At 38.1% G+C, this 24,618-nt stretch overlaps 1 protein-coding gene across 1 annotated transcript in view; it reads left to right on the top strand.

The window, feature by feature from the left end:
* Nucleotides 1-24,618, top strand: part of nlgn4xa (neuroligin 4 X-linked a) — an 82,392-nt gene that overhangs the window by 22,186 nt on the left and 35,588 nt on the right. The window contains exon 3 of the mRNA XM_079462773.1: nucleotides 2,763-2,915. Coding sequence (XP_079318899.1) covers nucleotides 2,763-2,915 — 153 coding nt within the window. The remainder of the gene's footprint in view (nucleotides 1-2,762; nucleotides 2,916-24,618) is intronic.

Genomic DNA, 24,618 nt, shown 5'->3' with positions numbered 1-24,618 from the left:
GTCTTGCGTTGGATGTCTGAAAGGCTGACCAGCCTTACTGGTTTAGGCCCAGAGCCTGGGCATCTTCCTCCGTCTGGCCACTTCTCACCGTTGACGTCTGTCAGACAACAGTGCTCATGATAGACCTTTCTGTGTCTAGTTTGTGTGTCTGGGACGTTTTATAAGTGGAGACATAATAGGTACATTTAAATTTTGGGTCAGAAAAGGTCATCCTAGCCCAGTGTAAAGGGTAAACCGTGAACTGAAAGCTTGTGTAATATCTCAACTAAAACCAGAATCCCCTGCACAGCGATTAGTCTGCCTGGCTGAGAGGCGTAGTGTTAGACAGGAGGTTCTGGCCTTGCTGACGGTCCAGTGCAATAAAGGCGATACAACGGTGAAAGTTGTACACCAGCAAAGAGCTGCAAAATAGATGCACTCACATTAGTGTGCTGCCTGGCGCCCACTCAGAACCCCACTGAGATTAATCACCTGTCACGAAGGGTTGTTTTCTACCTCTCTTTCTCTCTCTCTCTTTCTCTCTCCCTCTCTCTGTTTTCTTTTGCGGGGGAGCACGATTCACAGACTTGCCTTTAATTCTGCTCGCCTGCCCACAGGCGCTACAGGATTGTGCCAACTCTGCAGCAGACAACAGTGTGTGTGTGTGTGTGTGTGAGCGGCCTCTTCAGTTAATGAATGCATATGCAACAGAAACCAATAATCAAAGTACAGTCAGGTGGCTTTGGCTGAATACCAATTATTCTGGGTCTTTTGCTGGCCCTCTGCTGGACTGCAAACTAGTCTGAGAAGCCAGCAAGGGTGTTTTTAATAGAGACATACCGCTCCCATTGAGAGACAGCTGTTTGCAATATGTACACAGAGGATGCTGAAGCAGACACACAGACTTACAAGAATTGTATGTCACAACCCATTCTTTCGGATAGTTTAGGCAGGCTGAAACAGTAGTCTGATAAAACAACGATATACAGTACAGACTCTATGCACAGGGTGTTTAAAACCTTGGGTTTATGTCGAAAATCTGTCATTCCGTTGTCAATTAGGAAATAAAGGGGCAGTTTCGGGGACAGGGCTTAAGCCTAATGTTAGAGGTGTCTTGATAGAAAATGACTTAAATATATCAGTGTGGTTGTTTTGTCTGAAGATGCATACGGTAAAGTGTGTTTCTAAAAACGACTCAATTATCCTAAATTATGTAACTAAGCCCTCCCCCTTTTTTATAGCTAATTCCTGTCCGGGAAACCGCCCCAGAAGGTTTTATCATTTTAGAACCAACCAAACTGAATATATGAAAGAAATGTGAAATATTTGAAACCTGTGTCATTTTTAGATAATTAAAATAACTAAAGTAAATTTTTTATCATTGACCCTTTCAAGGGCAGGGTAGGCGATTCTTCCTTCACTGAACACAAAAATGTATTGTTTTAACACAACAGTTTTTAGACTGTAGCATCAAATGAAGACTTATTGGCAAAATCAGATAAATGTGTTTAAAAATGTTTAAAAAATCAGCTTTTTTATTATGTTATCATGTTTTTATTGTGTAGTTAGCCGTTTTAGTTAGAGTTAATCGACAAGTTATCTGTTTTTGCAAATGAACTCTTCACATGTAGGCACACCACATCCCTGGTGTGAGTGATGCTGAACCCTTATGGTGGGTGGTGTACTAGCTTCCAGTGTGTCACAATACAATTTAACAGAGACACTATTACTGTTCTGCTTTATGTAGAAGCAAATAAATGTTGACATTTCATTAAATGAATGTTTTTGTCAGTCATCTTATAGTGTGTTTGCTGCTGCACTTTATATGGATTCAAAATAGCATAGCTCTTTAATAAAGTATAACCAACCATCAGAAATGTAAGCCATTACACCAGCAATATTTACTGCTTATAATTGAATATTGAAGATTTTGGCCCTAGGAATTCAAGGGGTTCCTGCTCTTGGAGCCCTGAGCTGACCAACGTTGTGTAGCTTTACCATAGAGTGTTGAAACACATTTAATTAGGGAAATACACTTACTGTATCATCCACCCTCAAAAAACCCATTACCAATCATTTCCTAATCCTTCAGAAGAGATTTTTAGTAGATGTTATACTGAGTTCACATCTTTTTACTAAAGAATCCACCAAGATACATCGATAAAAATGTTCATAGATTGAAATGTTCTGTAATAAGCTTGTTCTTCTACAAACGTTGAATTCATTTCCATTGCAACTAATTGCAGGAGACATATCTGCGTCTACATCAGGTGTCCTGTTCAGGACCATTCGATATCTGATGTGTTAAATCTAGTAAACCTGCTTGCAATTTGTAAAATGTTATCAAAGATTCTTCGCCATCCGAAGGCTCCATGTATCCGGTTTTATAATCAGCCTCCTACACATGTACTAATCAGAGGCTTTAATCAGAACAAGAGAGCCCTACAAATAACCAACGCATCTGGAGCAATTACGGACTTCCCTGTGCATTAGACACATCTCGATGTGGATCTCTGAGAGGTGGGATTAGTTTCCATCATTGTATAAAGAAGCAATTTAAATTGAGATGTAGGTCTGGTTTTATCATCTGATGGTTTCGGAGACTCTACGGATTATTTGTATGGAGTACAGTATATCTTTTCAAATAGTTAGGCAAAAAGTAGGCTTCTCACACATTTGTAAGGTCAATATCTGTTGAAGAAACCTTTGTTTGTTGATCGACAGGTACAGTGTGAGTCTTTATAATGGTTAGTTCAAATGGTTGTTGGTTTTTATTTCCACAGACATCCACGATGAGAATGGACTGAGGCCAGTCATGGTATACATCCATGGTGGGTCATACATGGAAGGTACGGGGAACATGATCGACGGCAGCATTCTGGCCAGCTATGGAAATGTCATCGTGGTGACCCTGAACTACAGGCTGGGGGTGCTGGGTAAGTCATTTTTTATGAATAACTGCACGGTTTTTAAAGAGAAATCTTGCTGACCTTTTATGTTCTTTTTATGTCCAGCCTATAATAAATGTAATTAACATCTACACATGTATTGAATAGGCCGATGACCTTGGAATGGTTAAAGAAGGGAAGGATCATAATTTAAAAGGTCGCAGGATTTGATAATGGTGATTTGAATTAAAAACTGAGATGATGTGAAATTTGTGCTTTTGTTCACCAGCAATGATCATAAAATGCAATCATGTTGTGGTTTTAAGTGCTTAAGGTTATTTTACTACAATACTGTATATTGGCCGAGGGCTGTGCCCCAGCCAAGCAATGGGAAAATAGGAAATGGTAGCAGATAGAGAACGCCAGCTAGAGGGCATTTAACTTCAAAATGTTATTATAGGTCGACTCGTAATATGTGGAGATGGGCTATTTTATATCCCTTAAATACAGAAAGGCTGGATTACATAAACCCTTCTATATTACCTGCCATTGCAGTACAGTTATGCCTCAGTAGGATGTGCAATCAATTAAAGTTTGAGAGACTCAGTCCTTCAATCTATTCCCTTTCCACTTGGCTGTGCCAGATAAACATTGAAATGGCATCATCGTTCTATTCACAGTCTTCCATTTCAGCTGTTCTCAGCCTTCGTTATCAGCCACGGCAGTCTGTGAGGCTGACTATATTTAGACGTGTTAGAGCCGGGGGAAAAGGTGTAGACCTGCTGGAATAAGTGTGTACTGCGGACTCAAGACAGGAGATGGTGGAGGGTATGAATCTGCAGGAGAGGGAGAAAAATGGCTTTGTTAAATGTGTTTCAGCTTCTCTGCCTGACAACGCTCAGCATGAAGGTGATGGAGATAGTCTAAAGTGCCTGGCTGTCTCCGTCTTGCCTAGTCTTTATGGAGAACAGTTTGAAGCACAGTGGCGGTGAAAGCAGTGCCCTAGATGTGATTGGGATACGCTCCCTTGGATGGAAATTGCAGGCTTGTGTCCCCTTTGTACCCCCATCTCAAAGAGTGAGAGCTCTATCTCCAGCTTAAAAGTTCATTTTTAACACCTCTGAGTTATGCTGCTGACAGAATGTGAGTGTGTTGATGAAAGCTGCACAGACTTCTGCCTAGCTGGCTGAAGCCCAGTCAGCCACCACTGGGAGAGATTTTCTTCTCAGCTGTTTTTAGACCTAGTGTTACAATGGCTTTATCCCGCTTTTAGACACATGCTCAATGATTAGCGGAGGTTGAGGCGACCGTTCCGGTGTGAAGATACCGTTCACAGAAAGTCATACATTTCTCTCCGGGATTAGCTAGTGACAGTAAAGGGCAGACAAATCACAGTTAAACATATGTTTGAGATAGATTATTTGGGACTGCAGTTATCATATGCATAACAGGGTTGTTAGTGTGATAATAATGCATTAATACAAATATATTAGATTAGATGATTAGATTCAACTTTATTGTCATTACACATATACATGTACAGTGTAACGAAATGTAGTTTAGGTCTAACCAGAAGTGCAATTAGCAAGTGCAGGATATACAGCAATAAATACAGAATACAATATTAGGAAAATATTATACAGTGGGTACAATGTTCTATGAAAATATGACAGTAGGTATGTACTATGAACAATATATACAGATGACTATATACTATGAACATTAACACTATGAACATTAATGTACAGGTGGATATGAGCAGATACTAATTTAGACTAAACAATAGTGCAAGTGATTTAAGGGTGCATAGATTATTGACATTAGCTGTTAAAGTTGCAATGCAATAGGTGAGTTAATGCAGTTGTTGAAGTAACAGTGCAGTGGATGAGTTAATGCGGTTATTAAAGTTACAGTGCAGTATAAGAGTTAATAATAGGTTGCAGTCCAGAAGATGAGTTAATGCAGTTATCGCCTTCGGAGTCTACACAGAGAAGATAACGCTGTCATTTTCAGAAGCTTGCACTTTGAGACCCGTTTTCAGTTCTCCAAAGTTGTCTTGTAAATGAACAGTCAAGATGCATAAAAAGCTTTCAGTTTTTAGTTGTAAACATTTAAGCGCATCCCTCAGATCAAAAGATTTGTAAGGTCAGTGTTTTAGTTAAGTGACCCTAAACTTGGTAGTCTGTATGACCATAACAGAATGATTATGAGTCTGATATTGAGTATACAGTAGAGCAGTTTAACAGATTTACTCAAACAATAATAAGTTAAGAAAATAAGTAGGAGAAACCAATGGGGGTCCCAAAAAACTCCTGCATGTGCAATTGCTTTATTAAACAACTTCATTCAGGATTCAGGATCTGTCTTTGCTACTTCAAAGCATGCATCCAGGCTGCAACCACACACTGGGTGTGTTATTACTTGCATCTGCCGTGATTGCCGCAATTTCATTGGTTACTGTGGTGGGATGATACAAAACAGTATTTAGCTGAATTGTCTACAATGATCACTCATGGCCTATCATCCAATCGGATTTAAGGAACTAACTGTTGTTAAGTTGTGTATCCTATAGGATAAATGGATGTGCGTATAGGTGCAAACATTTCTATTGAATTAATGTCTTATCCTCTGTGTGTGTGTGTGTGTGTTTGTGTGTGTGTGTGCACTTGCATATGGAATACGAGGTGTGTAATGACATGTACAGTATAACAACACACTGTACACATAGTTTACAGTGACAATTCAAAATCCTAATACTTACATACTAAATGGTAATTAAAAAATAGAAAAATGTACCGTACAAAAACCATGTGTGTGTGTGTGTGTGTGTGTGCGTGTTTGTGCGCGTTTCATGCTGTCCTAGTAATTGCACCATCTGCAAACGCACACATGTGGCCTGCCGATGGAGGCTGTTAGAATGAACTGGCACATGACTCTCTCTCTCCCTCTTTCTCTCGTACCGATGTGAGCAGACTGCTGATGCACTTTGTAAAACAGCACCATGTGCCTGTTGCTGCACTTAACCCTCTATAACAGAACATTATTGTACCGCTTCCACAATTTGGATTGGATCTCTTTTCTAAACAACATCCAACAGTTTCAATAATCAGCACTGGACATCTGTGATTTCATGTACTCATTTGGACAGCACTGGGATATTTGTAATTATTACTAAAACGAAAGAGTCTATTTTCTGTGCATGGGCTTTATAAAACAGGTTTTAAACTAAAGGAAAATAAAGCATGCATGCTTTTAATTCATTTAGGATTTATACAAATCAAAGTGCATTGGTGAGGCAGGAATTTACCTGACCTTGCCCCCCAACCTCAAAACCTGTAACCTTGGAAGCTTGCCCTGTCTGAATAGCACTAAAGTTTAATTTCTTATTCAGCTTTATTTATGCAGTATTAAAATGAAGAGTAATGTCAGATATATGCTCTTTATATCACCGATCTCTGGCTGCATCGTTTGGGAACCTCGGGACACCCACAGCACATCTGCTTCCTAGTACTTTTCGCTAAAGTCTATAACCATAAAATTGAACCGCAGAGAGTCTTGCAGAATCGGTGAATATCAGCCTCGATCAAACAGGGCATTAAAAAGCTCCCCAAATCACCCGTTCAGTCATTTAACAGGCAGTAGCTTGCGCTAATAGACACTTCTGCATTGGCACAATATCCACAGGAATTCTTTATTCTATTGGTTTCTGTCTCTGTCAGTCTCTGACTCCCATCCTGGCCCCAGCAGCCTGTGAGTGAGTCTCCTTAGCAGGGCAAGGACAGACTCTGCCCAGGGGAGGACGGTAAAGCAGGCCTCATATTCTCAACCCACAACAGCGAATGAGAAACACAGTGATTTTGGGTCATGTTTTAAGCCAGTGGTGTCAAACTCGTTTTAGGTCACGGTCCACGTCGGATTAGATATTGCTTCATGTGGCTCCATTTCTGGTATTTGTTAAACCCAGGTGCACCCAAGGAGAGTATCTGTTCAATACAAGCTTCTCTGGAGTAAGAATATAAATGGTCTTTACTGAATAGTTTTAATAAGGCACCAGAAAGTGAGCATTAAGGGGATGGTTCCCTAAAAAATTTTAATACTGTCATTATTTTTGATAGTTCAAAGCCATATGACTTTTTACTTCCTGGGACACAGAAGAAGATATTTTGAGAAATGCCTTTGTTGTTTTGTCTATGCAATGGAAGTCAATGGGGGCCAGTTTTGTTTGGTTACCAGCGTTCTTTCTAATATCTTCTGTGCACAACATGAGGGTTTGGGAATGGTGAAATAATTATTTTTTTTGGGTGAACTAGCAATTTAACACTAAATTAATCCAAACCTCAGTTATGAAATTATCATAGATTTAAAAATTATCATAGATTTTCCACCCCTAAAATAGTTCTGAATTGCTGTGAGATCTGGCTGTTACTGCTTATTTTATTTATAGCCATCTGTTTAAGGCCCCAACTTCTTAGCAATATCCATTTTTTTAACACGTAAAACCTTTGAAAAATGATGAGTGGGCTATGGTGTGTAGAATACATTTGGAAAACATTTAAAGGCTTTGTTCACCACTGACCTTTTGTCAGACATTTGAGACACTGGACCACAAAACCATGGCAAAAATCAGAATGTTAAGTAAAGATATTTAGTAAAAGTCCTATTGTAAATGTATCAAAACGTTATGTTTGTGACTGGATGCAGCAGTATCGTGAACAAAAATGGCCGGAAACACCCCTACAAACTGCTCGCTGCTGCCTGCTCTTTGGGAATGATCAACTCAAGTTAGGGATCTATTTAAAGCTCAGATTTCTGCTTTGCGGTTCATCTTTTCTGCACAACATCATACAGCGGTAAGCAATAGAGAGTGTGTCAAACCAAACCTGTTTCTTCTTAGCAACGGCCTGCTAAAGGACCTCTGATGGAAAGCTTTAATGGTGATTTCTCAAAATTTCAATTTTTTGCACCCTTAGATTCCAGATTTTCAAGTAGTCCTATCCTAACAAAGCATATATTAATGGAAAGGTTATTTATTCAGCTTTTAGATGATGTTTAAATAAGGTTTTGTGGTCCAGGGTCAGATTTAACCAAAGATTTAATCTTACACACAGGTCGCAATAATTTGTAGCAATGTGCATGCGTTGAACACCTGTTTGCGCCTTCGACTGTGTGTGAAATTAAGCATACGTAGGCCTAATATCATCTGGGTAACTAAACATGTTTTAAATATAATTCACTTTTTTTCACCCTTCGATCATTTATGGGATAGAATTCCTCTGTGTGTCACAAGTTTTTAAATCGATAGATGAGCAATATCGTGTTGCAATGGTATTTGGTGTCTGTGGACCTGTTGTGCTGTTCTCCTGGGTCAAAACGCAGAACTGATTGTTGTTGTCTCATCCTACCTCTAATAACTTGGCTTTCCTTAACACACAAAAACGATAGAACAGAGAAAATATGGTGTCACACAATGGAGGTCAGCAGACATGTTGAGGTAGATGAGTTGTTGAGAGTTTGAGTGGACAAAGGAGTGAGGTATCAAGAGAGTTTAGTAGATTAGATATAATATATCAACACTTGGCGAGGACGGGGGAATTCACAAACAGAAAAGCTGCCAGAGAAGGTAAGAGGAGAGATTAGATGAAAGGGAAACAAATTATACAATATTTGATTGGTAATAGATAAGATCATGTGATATGTGATATGATATGGGTTTGAGTTCAGCTTGATAGCACTTCAGTTCTTACTAAATACCATTGTCCAGTTGCAACACCTATAACCTCTTAAAATGTATTGTGACTTTTCCCAACTCTTTTGATGATTTCAAATATTGGTGGGTTAAGTTTTATTGATTCATTTACGCCAAACCTGCCCAAATTTGGTGCAAATACTCAACCTGTAAGCCTACCTTTTGGTGAAGGATAAGAACGAAAGATGAGTTTCAGGGTGACTGTCATTTTGACAGTCATACATGATTGATTAATGTTACATGATAAATGTTTGATATAATATTATATAAAAGCTTTGACTCTTTATCTGCATTTAATATTATTAGTCATTTTAATAATTTGTTGAAATGAGATAATACCGGCATTAGATACACTTTCGGACCCCAGTGTTTTTAGTATGTCATTATAGCATGCGGTATTTCCTGTCCCCACTTCCAGTCATCTGTCTACATTTCCGCTGAATAGTGAATAGGATGGATGCATGAAGAACAATGTGAAGTTTGAAGTTGAGGCAACTGCCTGAGGGGATTTTTTAGAGCGTGACACATGCAGCTCACGCAAAGCTGTGCTGTTAATGTTTTCCCACCACAATCAGCATAGAACACATAAACAATAGGTAAACAAGCTCCTTCTCTTGGCACTGCTACCCAAGGCGGGTGAGAGAGCTGATTTGTATGTACCAAAAGAATACAAACAAAACCTAATTAAAGACAGATCAAGCCCCCACTGACATTTCCTTTTAACACGTACGCACACACCTCTGATGCTTTTAGAAATGCAGACCTCTAGGATTTATATACATGAGTAGAATCCTCTCTGGATGATGCAAGTCTTCTTACAGTGATTATTCAGACATTTTGCATCATCATGGTCCTGGGAGAGGGTCTGGTCGCTCTGATAAGGTTGGCTACCTTGAGAGCCACTTGTTGAAATTCCTCGGTTGTGTAATTCATTACCTCGTAGCATGTTAATCTTTCCAACATAAAATAAGCTCAAAGGGGAATGGGGTAAGCTGTGTCACTTGTTACTCAAATTGTCCTCTAGGCAGAGAAAGGTGACTTAAAATTAATACGACAGGTCATGTTATAGGATGGCTGAATCAAGAAAGTGTGTAATAGGTTCATCTACAGTGGGTCATGAAGCCTTCTACAAAACTTCATGTAGTAATTTAATTGACTGATTATTTAGTCAACAACTGACTGATTATTTAGTCAACAAACATTTTGTCTTAAGAACCTTTAAAAATAGGCTTCAGACTGTAATGTTCAACCCAATTCTGCCCTATGATGTTTGGATGTTTTGTTCCTCTAGTAAAGGTCATTGTTGTTTATTTTATCATGGGTGGTAATATAGCAGACTCGGTTCCCCAAACACATCTTTTTGGGTTTCCATGTTTTATAAGGACATTCCATAGACATAATGATTTTTCTACTGTATATTCTGCCCCAATTCCTATTGCATACTGTATTTATTCTAACTGTATATACTGCACTTGCTAATTGCACTTCTGGTTAGACCTAAACTACATTGTACTTGTATATGTGTAATGACAATAAAGTTGAATCTAATCTAATCTAAAAAAAATACGCACACAAACCTTTTTCCATTTTCAAATAAACATATAGTTTGATTTATACGCTGTTTTTGTCATGGGGAACACCAACATTTTCTCCCACAGGGTCAAACATATACTGGTATTACTATCTTTGTAGAGACATTTGCTCCCCACAATGTATAAAACCTAAACAATCGTCATTGTTAAATACATTTCTGTTTGCTCAGAGGTTTGTGAATAAGACACATTTTTAACAATCCTCCTTTGAAAATGAAAGCTATTTTTGCACATGTTGTGGCTGGTTAGGCTGAACTACAGGCACGTAGAGAAAAATATTTTTTTGTGCTGAAATATTGTATGCTTAAGTACTGTGTATTGCATTACAGGAAACAGAACAGACCTTGAAAACATACTGTATCAATGATTTTTGTTTATAGACCTGCAGTCATCAGTAAACAATTCTCCTCCTGTCATATAAACCAAAGATATACATTGTCTTGCATAACCATATCTGTACAGGAACAGCGAGCTGAATTTGACCTGAAAATTGACCTTTTTGGTGAACCACATGTAGTGGAGAGATCTGGCCTTGTTTTTTCCATAACTTTATATGGCCTGGTCCCTTTGAGAGGAGGAGTCCTCAGTGTGTTGATTGGTTAATCCTTTGAAAACAGTATTAAGAACTGTGGACAGGCCCGGGGTGGGTAATCGGGAGTCTCGGGAGAATTCCCGGTGGGCCACTTCACTTTTGGGTCGGTCGAGAATTTTTTTTTTCTTTTTTTTTTTCTTTCCTCTCTTCACAATAATCAAATATCTTTTGTGTCAAATAGTAAGTTACATTAGGCTACACACGTTCAACATTCTGACACCGCAGCGCGCAGCCTCTGCATTGGTTTTACCATGTGAGGGAGTTCTCCCCTCCCCCCTCCCATAGAGTTGGTTGAGTCCACAGCGCGTCTTTTCCAAAACGTTTTCTCAGGTACGATAGCTGGGCCGAACCTATCGTAACGGTACGCGTCAGGGAGGATGGGTGGGAGTAAGAGGCCAGGAGGGGCTGAAAAAGCCAGGTTAAAGAAACGAAAAGCATTGGAGGAGGATGCTGCCAAATGTGCTAAACTCACGGATTTGTTTTCAAGAGGACAACAAACACAAGTGGCAACAGCAGGTAAAGAGAGACAGGCCTATTCATGATTAGCATTAACGTTAGCAACGCTGCAACGTAATTATTCGGCTAATACAGTTGTATCGTTGTCAACCTATTCACAAAATATACAATTTAATAAAAACTTTTTTTGTATCACCCAATACATGGCGACAATGTCTGCTTAGGTTTGATGACAGAGCTATTGTTAGCACATTACAGACTGAGCTTTCTAGCCTGGCATACCAGTGGGACAGACTGAAACAGTCCTCTCTTGAAGGTTATACTGTCAGGACATGTAGGTGACACATGAAGGTCAGGAGGATAGTGGCGGACTGCCAAATATGGAAGAACCAGAGATGGAACTTGAAATCAGGACTACTTTCACAGTATAATCTCCTCACAGATGCTTATCATGTGATTGGGTTAGCATATAAGTTTCTGTTGACTTTGTCCATCACACAGGTTGCATGTGAGAGAAGCTTCTCAACTTTAAATTTTGTGAAGAATAGGCTACGAAGCTCATTGAGTCAGGACAACTTTGAGGCTTTCATGTTAATGTGCACAGAGAAGGAAATCCACATGTCTATAAGCAACGACACCGTTATCGATAAAGTGGCTGAAACCAGTGCACTGCTCAGGCGGCTACTGATGCTGTAGATGCTGTTGGTGCTATTCGCAATGTAACCATAAACAGTACTGTGACTTGAACTGTAAACATTAGTTCAATATGCCTCTTTGTGGAAGAGTGGGATACATTTCAAATGCTTTATTTGTTTATTTCTGCTTTTGTTAATTTATCAACCTATCCTTGTGAAATGTTTTTGTTAACTTCTTCTGTGAATTATTATTGTACCTTTATATTATTTGTTAACCCATCGTATTAATAACAAACTACAAATAATAGGAAGAGCTGAACTGTCCAAATTGGAAAAAAATGCTAATTTGGAATTCCACCATGGAAAAAGTGGGCCAGTTTTGGGCCTGAAACTCCCAGGCTGAAAAGTGGCCCCACTCCGGCCCTGGCTGTGGATGACAGCTTGGCGTTCAGAGACCCTGTGTGCAGGGGCACAAAGGGTTAATATGAATCTGGCTCATGGCTCTACGGCTGGTTCAGGCCTCATGCGCAGTCACGCTTACCCTGTTTTTGACCGCTGTGCAAGGGTAGATGTGCAGTTCTTTGCCCTGTGTTCATCATGTGGATGCTAATGTGTTGTTTATACAGCTTGTTTTTTGGGTTTTGAGCTGCAATGTTGCAGTTGGACGGGATGGAGTGCAAAATGTAATTCCGAAGAACGTAACATCTTAAAATTACAATTGCAGATTGGGAATATAATAAAACATAACAGGAGCAAAAACACGTAAACATTACAGAACATGACCACAACTTGACATGAGCAATTTAAGAGCACTACATTTTTTTTTGTCTGTCAGTCCATTTACTTTAAGCATATAGTTCTTTGAACACCTCCTTCAACTTTTATCTCTTTTTAAACCTGCACTTTTCATAAACTCATCATCAGAGATTATCACAAAAAATAACAGAAAACAGTAAACATTAAAAAGGAAACAATTATTATGTTTTTTCTGTTGTTGAGATGTTTACTGCCACAATCGTTGCTATTGGGAAAAAGGTTCATTAAAAAAAACTTTTTTAAACATTATTTTAACAGTTTTTTGATGCATAAAAAAAGCAGACTGACAGTTTAAGGGGAGGAGTTAACGGACGCTCTGCCGTCTAACATACGTCATCTAAGATGGATAGTCACCACAGGACGAAAGTGCATTTTCAGATTTAAACTGAAGATTATAAGAGCACACAAATTATAAAAAGAAAATGACCCACGTTGATAAACTATTTACAAAAACAAATTGGCATTGTAATTTTTTTATTTTCACAGGGACTTTAACACAAACAATATCTTAAGGAACAGTCTAGTTTAGTTTAGTTTAAAAAAGAAATATGTTCGCAAATATTATCCTGCATTAAATGCTTTGGATTCAAGAATTTTGTAATCTAGGAAATATTTAACTCTTTCTCCATCAGTGTTTTTTGTTTTTCAATAAAGTTGCTAGTCAGCACAATTATTTTTGATAATTGTCACCAAACTTTCATGGCCCCCAGAATATTTTCTTTTATGAATATATGAATATACAATGTATCAAATGAGAGAGCAGAGCCCCTGCTTTCAAACAAACAAACAAAGAACAAGGAAACAAGTTAATCAACTGACAGTTAATATAGTAATGATATTTGAAATTGAATAAAGCAATATAGTTCTCTCTGAGTTTGCTAACTAGCTGGCTATATAAACCAGTTATCTGTACAGAGCTATTTGTAATGTTAGGTGACAAGTTGTTTACATCATTGATGTCTGCCTGTGGTTAAACTATTAATCTCTGCTTAATCTCGGACTCTCTGCTGTGGGCCTGTTGCTCCTGTTACTTCCAACTTGAAATGATGGACAAGTCACATATGCTCAGCGCATTATGTGAGCAAAACAAATCTACCTATACAGCAGTATTAAAAGTGTTATTAAACTGTCAGAAAAACAGAACATGAAGGAAACGGGGGAAACAGGCTGTCAGCTTGCTACGAAGACCATGCAACAGAACCAGTCTTAATCCAAGTCTCTCTGTCTGAGTTAACATTTTGCATGATGCTATCATTACAAACTATCCTCATATTAAAACATCCCAGACTTAATGTTTTTTTCTCTGCGCAAAACATCTAAGCTTCTACATTAATGTGCAGACAATCTAATGCAGGGACAGCAACAGCAAAATAAGCGTCTAGAATTTAACTAATTTAACTTAAGGAAAAGCCATTTTGAGATTGTGGTTTAGAGATGATAGAACGTTTACTGCCAGGCAATGTCCCTAGTATGTTCTAGTTTAACTTTAGCCATGAAACAGAAATGAGGAATTTTGACCTTTACATTTTCAAGGGTTTAAAGTAGTTCGTTGTTTTTGTGTGTTTATTTTATACTTTCTTTATCATTGTGTTTTGCTCAGAGGTTTCTTTTTATAGCTCATTCATTTTGTTCGCAGTCGAATTTCATTTTAGGATCAACTAGTCTCTACTATGAACTAGATGTTTTTCTTAAAATGGGTTATATGCACATGGAGCGATGACGTGATGAATATAGTGTGCCAAGTGTTAAATAAACTGCATTTGGCTAGTAATGAGAAAAAATATCTTCTTTGTTTTATCGGGGTAAAAATGCGTAGTAACTTAATAACCATTCAATTTAAATGCAATATTTTCACAACTTCTGTGACACATTTAGCTTTTTTTTTGTTGTTTCCAACCTAACAACTGCTTATTTAATTTGCTTTGAAATGAGGACCAGACTGTGCTAAATGCCTTATCTCTCTCCAAAGGGTGTCTTCTGTAAGCTAGCTTCAAATAGCGACAACTTCTAAGGGTTAAAGGATAATATATTCATCCAATCACAGACACAGAGGACATTACTCATATTGTCTTATCGAGAAATTCCATCTATGTCTCTTGGTCATGGGATCGCACTATGAACTGCACATGTGCAATGTCAAGAGCAGTGGGACATTTTTATGAAATATGACTTTTTTCATTGAAAGGTGCTTCAACCACGTGAACTGTACTGGCTTTATTACCACAATACACAGAAAACCAATGAATTAAGAACACTAATTAATTTCAGAAACACTTATTACTCTACACTAATATATTAGGCCAAGTTGAGCATTATAAAGGTACTTTAAAGCAGACACTTAATAGACCACATTCAGGAAATTGCCAGGGGAGATTTTCGTTTTGTTTTGGTTTAAGTTCTCCATTAGCCTATTGGCCTGAAGCATAAAGCAGATTAGCATAATGCAAGAGATATACGATAAATGTGTGTGTTGATGTTGCCTAGGAAGTAAAACAAAGGTTCTCGTCAAAACATTTAAAAATGACATAAGTAAAGCTGCTCCTTGATTTGGTAAAAAAAGTTGGAAAGTTAAATTTATTCCCGATGTGAAAGGTTCCACAGATACTGTGGTGTTTTCTCTAATTAAAATGATTGATTGTCATGTCCTCTTTGACATCACTTTCCCTATCAACATAATCATCATTTTGACTCGTTCATTTTTCCTATTCATTTCCTGTCCTACATTTTCAACTAATTTTATATTGTGCATACTGTTTTGATGTGGTAGTCTGATTAGAATTCATGAATAAGGTTTTAAATAAGCTGTTAACAGACATATAAAGGAATGTTAATGGCTTGACAGTAATTACTGGTTGATCCCTGCTGAGGATGATTTTAATTACATGCGCTTGAATCCGATTAGGACTCTTAATATAAGTCGATATTCAGAATGTCAACATGAGCTGCGTTTACCTTATAAGCTCCTCGTATAACACAGTCCTTTCGGCTATATGTGCAATCTTATGCAAATAAATGTCACTTTATAGATTATATAGTTTGTGTCTTTAAGTTACAGAACACGCAGACAAAAACCTTCAAACCTTTAAAAGTCACAGGTGGGCTTGGGTTTTAATGGGCCAACATATTGCGCCAGTGTGCACACGGCGACCGTCTTAGAGGGTCCTTTCTTGTCACCTCTCTACTTTCCTTAATAAATCAAATAATTGACTAGCTGTTAACTTTAAATTCACCTGTTGTATATACACCAAATTATGACAATTATGTCATCATTTTTTCACTGAGGAAAATATTGTTAAGGGTCAACATCTAAAAAGCACTGCTTTCTCACCATCTCCCGTTGCTCGCACTTGGAAGTTAAATTTACGGAAGACAGAGAGCCACGACTACAGAAGCATGGCCAGTATGAAATGCGTGCATCATCAACGCTCTCGGCCTTTTGATGTGCATCCAGTGTCCAAGCAAAAAAATGCATAAACCAATGAACAAGTGACATTTTTTGGAATAGGATAGGAATAAACAGTTTTAAGTGTAATGCACCACGAGAGCCAAGTGTGCTTCCCCAACTTACAGTTCGGGAATCACATACTATGAAAGCTGTAGTCGAAAAGTGGAGTAGGCAATGGACGGACCACCCACTATACGTGGCGAATATTCCCAAACGAGTTATTACAGAAACAAAGTATTAAAGTCATAAGGGCCACTTTTGATACATTTTTTTGACATTTTGTACCTTGACAGCCCTAGTCCGCCTTCACTTTCTTTATGCTGAAAAGAGTGGCCAAGACAGCTCTAAAGTATTGACTTTTTGTATTCCACAGAAGACAAGAAGGTTTGGAGTGATGTGAAAGTGCTTTTATAATGACCAGTTTTTCAATTTGGGGTGACCTAGTCAATTTAGGACTCAAATCTACCCAGGAGCAAGTACTCTGAAAAAAATACTGATTGGGTGTTTTCGTATTACAGTGTTGTACCAAACACCATACTGTTAGATGAGTGCTTATTACTGTCTGTAATTGTGATTATTCGCCGCAGCTGTTCTCAGGATGATGTCTACAAGTTCTAAAGACGTCCTTTAATGGCATGTCTTTCTCTATTTTCTGCTTCGTCCAAATGATACTCATAAACACGTTTTCATCTACCATGCTGCGTTAAAAGACAAGAGATCTAATTTAGAACAATGCGATTTCTTTCATGAGGGACAATGCTTGGGGTCACGCTATCGCACAGTTTGGTATGGTGTTAAGTTAATCCATCTGTTGGTTCACATGTGGATCCTTCAGAACGAATTCTTGAATTATGGTTGATACCAAGCTGCTCACTTTAGCAGGTATCTGCCTGAGGAGGTGAAACTGAGACCCGTCAGAGCTGATACTGTCCATTCGTTGCAAATCTTTGATAAAGAAGAGGAAAAGAGAAAATGCAGAGGTTGTCGAAAACAGTGTTGTCCAAAGCCTCTTTTTCAGGGCAGTTTATCTCCAACCCTACTGTCTTATATTTCTATGTTTTACATAGTGAATGCAAGTATACAAAATATAACTCCAGATGTATTTAAAATTTAAAACAACATTTGAAATAGGTAGATTTTTTTACAGTCTATATACCTGAGCAAGCTTATCCATTTCCCTTAACTTAACAACATACAAATGTTGCACTTAACCTACATTTTAAAACAGAAAATGAAGGAAAAAACATTGTGTTGCCCAGTAGTTGCTCTTTCATTACGCAGAAGACCCAAGAGTTTTCAGGTCAATGTATGAATCGTGTATTGGATGTTTGTCTCTTACAGACATACAATAAATGTGCATAGCAAAGCTCAGTTCATTTTGTAGAGAAATTTGATTAAATGTTTGTAGACTTGAATTTTTTATGATCTCTTCTTAAATAGATGTGCGTTTCTGTGATATGATGGCTAAGATTATAAAGTTATATTAATATATTAATGTTCTTTTTCTCTAAGAGAAACATGTCTGGCAACAGTAAATGACGCTGTGACATTTAACAGTGAAGTCTTTTTTTTTCTTTGAAAAACGACTCGTGTAAAGCATTAGAAAATAAAAAAACAAATCAAGTTCAATTGCATGTTTCTTCTAAGGAATTCATTTTTCTCTGAGATAAAATGTCATTAAAAGCTAGTGTCACCCAATGATTAGAGGCTATCGAGCGAGACAGCAAATCGTCATGATAAAGGTCTTCACCCTCATGCAAGGCACACAGGAGAAATACTGTTTATATTCCATCTAACTAACAAGAGGCCATGTACTGTAAATGAATGTGCATATAGCTGTAGTTTCCCCCTAGTGCTTTATGAACTGGGATTAGCATATTTTCCAATGAACGCCAAAATAAACAGCAATACCTTCTAAAGTAAACACCTACTGTATATACTGTACCTTGATGTAGAGTCATAGTCGCCAGATATATAACAATGTATTATGTATTATGTATTCAGTGATGATTTATGAGAAAGACACATTGCGCCAGATCATGTTCTTTATAACAAAACCTTGTAAAATGATCTGTTTGTTGTCTTACCCTAATGTTGTGTTTACAGTTTTGCTGTTAATGTTTGTGTACTGTTAAAAAACTGAAACAGGAAGTTCTTGTTGGACCAGTGCTGGACCAGCGCTGTTGGCCTAAAAGCATTATACAACATATACAGTATATATGATTGTATCTTTGCATCAAAGGAAAAAAAAACACTTTGTTTGCTGACCAGGTAATGTTTATTTTGATGTATATGGATAATCCTGTGATACAATGGACATTTGTTAGCCAGTTACATTTTAAAAAGATACTATAGATACTTGGTTTTATGGTGTTAGTTTCAATCTGAACTTAAATTCTATAAGATTACACTACTACATTTTAGACACACCTTTTAACCCTTTATTTTGCTACTTCATGGGACCCCTACATTTGTGAAATATTATATGATTCGCACATCAACTAGCATACTGTATATCAATGTGGCCAGTTTTATGCAGAGTTAAATCTGCTTTCTTGTGCATTTTATGAATGATCTTTGGTTTTTCATTTGCGTCATGTGGTCCAAGGCCTTTGTAAAGAACTCCAGCTCTTGTCCAGGATTTGTTTGTGTTTTGACATGGTTATGTATTTGCTTAGTATTGATCCAAGTCTAATGTGTCCTCTCTACTCCCTCTAAGGGCTGCATAAACAGCATGGCACGTCTCAATGACACAACAAAGAATCTTAGCAGCCAAGTACTTTCTACTTAGAACAAACTCTATCAAGGACTTACTTTGTGCCAGACAAATCAATTAGAAACAAAATGAGACTAAATGTCACCACTAATTGGTGCCATCTTTCATATTAGTGTATCAGTACTAAGCTATTAAAGTTGCTCTTTAGCTTAGAATTTGGTAGGGAAATAATGCATGGTTTCCTGTAATCATTTGAACAACAAACAACATTTCTCCCCAATTTCAAATTCAAATAATGAAAAACTGGAGAAAATTAAAAGTTCGAAATAACAAAGAGGTGTTCTGTATTTTTTCAGACCTCATATACTGCAAAGAAAACAAGTTCATATTCACGTTTAAGCAATAGGCTACAACAATATTTCTACATGTATTTAGGAAAAGTTAACTATAATTTTTCACTATCACAGTTTTGTCATACTCTCATTCTTTGAGTTTGACTTTGGGTCTCAATCAGCTCCCGTGTTCAGTATGGCACTGATCAGAGTGTCGGCCATTTTAAGGAATTTTCAACTTCGCAAAACCCTTCCAGGGCACTGATTACGTTTGTTTCCTAAAAATGTCCACATTGCAACGCAAAAGTCCGGGTGCATCAATTCTCACTACGTTCCATTACTGGAATTCATGAGACATTTTTGAATCCATGTATCTGAAATTGCAATTCAACAAACTTTTATTTTATTTCATGTATAAACCTCGGTATCTAGGGAACTCCTGAGGTTTGATTTTGTTGAAATTCCGTAGACGCTGGTCTTGAATGACCACAAGACATCTAGAAATGCTGATTAAATTACATTTTGGATTGGTCTCTTGATTTCTTTCCACAGCTGTATACTTGTGTACTGTTATTATCAGTGAAATAAAAAGTTGAAATTTAGATTTACAGTTGCTTTGCCGCGCAAAAAAACCCAAGTGGGAGGAGCTTATTTAGCATAAATGCTCACAAATAGTTAGAAGTTTGAGATATGTTCATAGGGCTTGGTACATGTGTAAACACGTTCACTCCGAGGTCACGCTAGAAAATCTGAGGGATTTGGCCATTAGGTGGCGCTGTAATAGGAAAAAACTTAAAAATGGCTATAACTACACAAGCGATTGCCCCATTGACTTGACATTTGGTATGGTGAGTCTAGGTGTCATGTGCCATGAATACCTAAAATTACTTTCGTGTATTTAAAAAAACATGACCGTCATTGGCCAATGAAATTTGTGCCAACAAGGTTAACGGTAGCCGATCAACTGAAACTCACTGGGTTTATTTGTCTCAACCAATTCAAAATTCAACCTAAATTTAAATCCTGGATTAAATTAATTGTTAAAATGATTTCAATAATATGTTTTTACAGTATATACAATGCTTCATGAGAAACATGTTATGCATCACAGTCATGATAAATATGTTAACATACAAACACACAAATTGTGTTAAAATATTTATACTGTAGTGACTATTATCATTTGTGCAGAAACTACTAGGTTCTATTTTTTTAGAACCTATTAAACCAGCATTGTATTCTCATGGCATGTTAAGGGGTTAAATATTTTTATTATCACAGTAACTCTTCCTCACTCCGGCTTCGTCATTGCCTGGCTGATTCCTCAAAGTCAAAGGTGAAAAGCATTACATTGTGTTTGGTTCTTCTGAGCCTTGAGGTGCAGATAACCTGTCTAAATGAGCACAGCAGATTCTGACATCCATCATCCTCAGCGACAGGAAAGCATTTCCCAGGCGTGATGTTCATCTTGTGAGTGAAAGATGGTGGTCTGTAAGGGACAGTAGACTTCATCATGAACCTGTGTGGTTCGCACTAAACTTCTGAGGAATGTGTACTCACTTCCCTGCAAGCAGATTATGATGGAGTGATTTGAGGATGTCTGAGTTTAAAACTGAAAGATGATTTGTGCTGGTGTTATAGTTGTCTCGAGGTTAAAGGACTGGACGGTCAGATTACAACTGCCAGATGTAGAGACTCCAGTATGTTGTGTTCATATGTTGGCGAGGGGGTGCTCACATGAGCAATATAGGTTTATGAGTTTGCCTTGCATATAATATCTACAGATGGGGGATGGATACTATGCGTATTTGGCGTGCTTTACTGGGGAGAGGGCTCCGAGCTGAGTGGTTCCTCCAAGCTCGGAGTGCCCGCCCCTTGTTATGCTGCTGTAAAAATAGGCTGATGGTGAGTAGTTGGGGTGGAGGAGTGATGCTGCGAAAATGGAGAGAGAATGTGTGTAAGGCGTCTTGTCTATTTGTAGAGGTTTTCTCCTGGGCTAAAAGATGATTGGTGAGATTGGTCATGGAAAGCCAGCCAGGTTGGTTATCTGAATGGTGAGATTGTTCATAGCAAGCCAGCCCGGTTAGTCATCTGCACATGCTCCTCCCAAGCTTTGTTAATAAAACATAATTTTGAGTTAAATTTCCAAGCATCATGATTGGGATGTTTTTTAGACTCTATTGTAATTGTTAACACATATATAATATAAAACTACTAAAACATTTCATCAGTTAAATAAATAAAGAGTGTAAAACATTGATCTGGGTTTGAGAAAACTACTTCATGAAATCAGCAACTAGTGAGGGATGACAGGATTGTGAAATATTTAATGTATATTAGAGTATACAAAAAATATGCAGGTGAATTCTGATGGCGAATTTGATCAGAATCAAGCAGTCCAGACAGACTCATAATAAATGCATGTGTTTATGCAGCAGCATTTTCTAACTAACTTCAAAATCCTTAAATCAGTACAGAGTGGGCTAAAAGCAACAAACTCAATGAATAATGCTGTACTTGGTGAACAGAGCAGGCAGATTTTGGCCTGTAGTGCGCCAGCTCTTGCAGAGGGTTGGGTGTTAGTAAGAGAGAACTCAGTGTATTTGTCAGATGGCATGGACACGTGGGTTTCGCTGCCCTGCAGATAGCAACCTGGGAGACTCTGATGGATCTGATTGCCATGCTTTTGAAGGACAGATGGCTTGTGTTGAGGTGTGTGTGTGTGTGTGTGTGGACTCGCAACAGTGGGATTTAATTCCCTCTGACCCTGATCTTGGTTAATCAGTCTTCATGTTTTACCCTGTCCTGAGAATGACAATGTGTTCTTTTCTGCTGTACTCGAATATGTACAGTATATACTGTATATACGCTTGCCTCTGTTCAATCCCAGAGTATTTACGGAGGCTTGTTGTAGCCTCTATCTTCCCTGCAGCTTCTAGTCAAGGGCAAATTTACATTTTATCAGACATCAAAAGATAAAAAATTCCCTCACATGTGGTTTGGGAAATCAGTCTTCACTGAAGCAGTTTCATCTACGGATCTCCTTACTCAGAGACACTGATGAAACCCAAGTTAAAGGGTTTGATCAAAATTCGTATCCCTGCTTTGGGACAACATGCAGTTCAGAGCGTTTTTTATTCATGTTCCGTCATACGTCTCAGTTTCTGACCCCAGTGCATGACAAGAATTGGGGGACATAATTTGAGGTGACTAATAAAACTTAGATTATAACTTTGTTCTTTTTTTATGAACACAGATGTATCCTCTCCCACAGGATAGAATTGTTATAATTTTAATAAATCGCAAAGGAGATGGCTATAATGTCTTTGTTTTTCGGTAACACTCTACAATAATGTGATATTTTTTAACAATTAGCTATCATGAACTAACAATGAACAATACTTCTACAGCATTTATTAATATTTATTCATGTTAAATTCAGCATTTTCTCATATATTATTAAAATCAAACGGTGTCACTATTAACATTAGTTAATGCAGCACGAACTGTATAGACATGAACTAACATTGGCAAGGATTAATAAATCTTTATCTGCGTTCAGTTACTCATTAAAAATGAAAGTTGTGAATTGCAAGTTGTGAATGGGTCACTCCATCCCTCCCTTTCGAAGCACTATGCAGGCTGACACAGGCCTGAGATGTTGCCATGTTTTCGCTTCTGCTGAAGGAGATAACGTATTTATGAAATGTGCTCTGTAGTGCAGTTTGTCCTTTTAGGGCTACTGTAAAAACAACATGGAGAATTCCATGTGAGAGGACCCAGGGTGTATGTAGATAGAAATACCTCATTCTAAGGTAATATAAACATAAGGCTTCATTTTGTAAGCTCTTAACAAACCTCTAAATATCCCTTTTTAGCTCTTGTATTGTTGTTATTAAAGCATATTACATTTAAAAAACAGAATCTACAAAGACCATGTCATGCTTTATAGGTTGTTCTTCATGTAAGACATTTACTGTATGTCCACTAGAAATGTTTAGGCTTACATCAAATTTGAGATCTCTATTAAGTGTCCTGCTCTATAAATGCGCAACCTCTAAGCAATACATTTAACTCTCTCCAGACATACGCTATACCTCCCCCATTCCTATCCATCAATGTCACATGTCTGTTCTTCAGATGAGCTGTCGCTGTCCAGTGATAAGCCATCCCTGTGGACAGACACCCACAAACTCTCATGTCCTTCACCTGAGTGACCTGTCATTCAGAATACTTTCCACAGCCTCGATTCCTGTGACAGCTGAACCATACATCAGAGCAGGAGAGACCTTCATGATCAGAGAGTGTCTGGACCCCATCGCCCAAAGGGCCCCTCATCAGTCTCCAACTCACTACTGATCCTTGTCCAGTCAAACTGAGTAGACTGGACACCTGTCTTAGTGTGAAGTATGAGACAGACATGGAAGGAAGGCTAAGGACACTACTGTGTGCATGCTGTCCAGCAGAAGATGATAAGTGAGCAAATAAAGTGAGGTAGAACAGCAAAGCATCTTTTGGAAAAGCTTTTTAGGTATGAAAAAGTGTTTTCCCTACTCTAGAGAGCCGACCAACAGGAGTTCACAGCCATAATGCAACAACTTAGCTTCATGTAGCCGAGCTGGGTAATATGTATACCTTGAATGCACTATAAGTCGCTTTGGGGTAAAGCATCTGCCAAACACATAAATGTAAATATAATCTACAGCCCGGGTCCAGGACACATAACAGCCCTAGGTTATTGAGTTTCTGGGTCATTCATGCGTTTATAGATGAGCAATAGAGATTCATATAGACACAGACTCAAAACCTCATAGATGCCTTGTGGGAGCGAGAATCCCCAAAAACAGAAAAGCGTGAAAATAAAGCACCAGACAGAGGCAAAAAAAGAGCATATTGGGAATATATTATGGTCCAGAAAAAGACATCATCCATCAAAATCTGTCCATCTGACAACTGCAGAATGGCAGCAAGTGGAGCAGAAAGAGGACTCCATCAATTACCGGTGAGGTTTTTTGCTGATAGATGGGAATATTTTGTCCTTTACAACATCCTGGCCCTGAAGCTTATCCACTGCTCAACACAATGCTGCCAGGACTTAGTGTAATAGAGTCATATATTAAAGACTTACTTATTTGTGCCTCGGGAGCCAAAGATAAAACACCAACCCGCAAGGGCTAAAGATTCAACATCTCGCTGTGGCTAATTTCATAACCGTATATGGAAATTAATTCATAAATTTATGAATGCAATTACATTCACAGCACAAATTGGTCTAACTGAGTGCAGACTGAGGTCTAACAACCTCTTAACTCAGCGTATGCGTGCACACACACACACACACACACAAAAATATACTTCCTGAACTTCCACAAGAACTTATTAAGAGTTATGCACTGTTCGTTCCCTCAGCATTACAGCTTT

The sequence above is a fragment of the Barbatula barbatula genome (genome assembly GCF_947034865.1).
Source record: "Barbatula barbatula genome assembly, chromosome: 8".
Classification (NCBI taxonomy): domain Eukaryota; kingdom Metazoa; phylum Chordata; class Actinopteri; order Cypriniformes; family Nemacheilidae; genus Barbatula; species Barbatula barbatula.
This window is presented reverse-complemented; position numbering and strand designations above follow the sequence as displayed.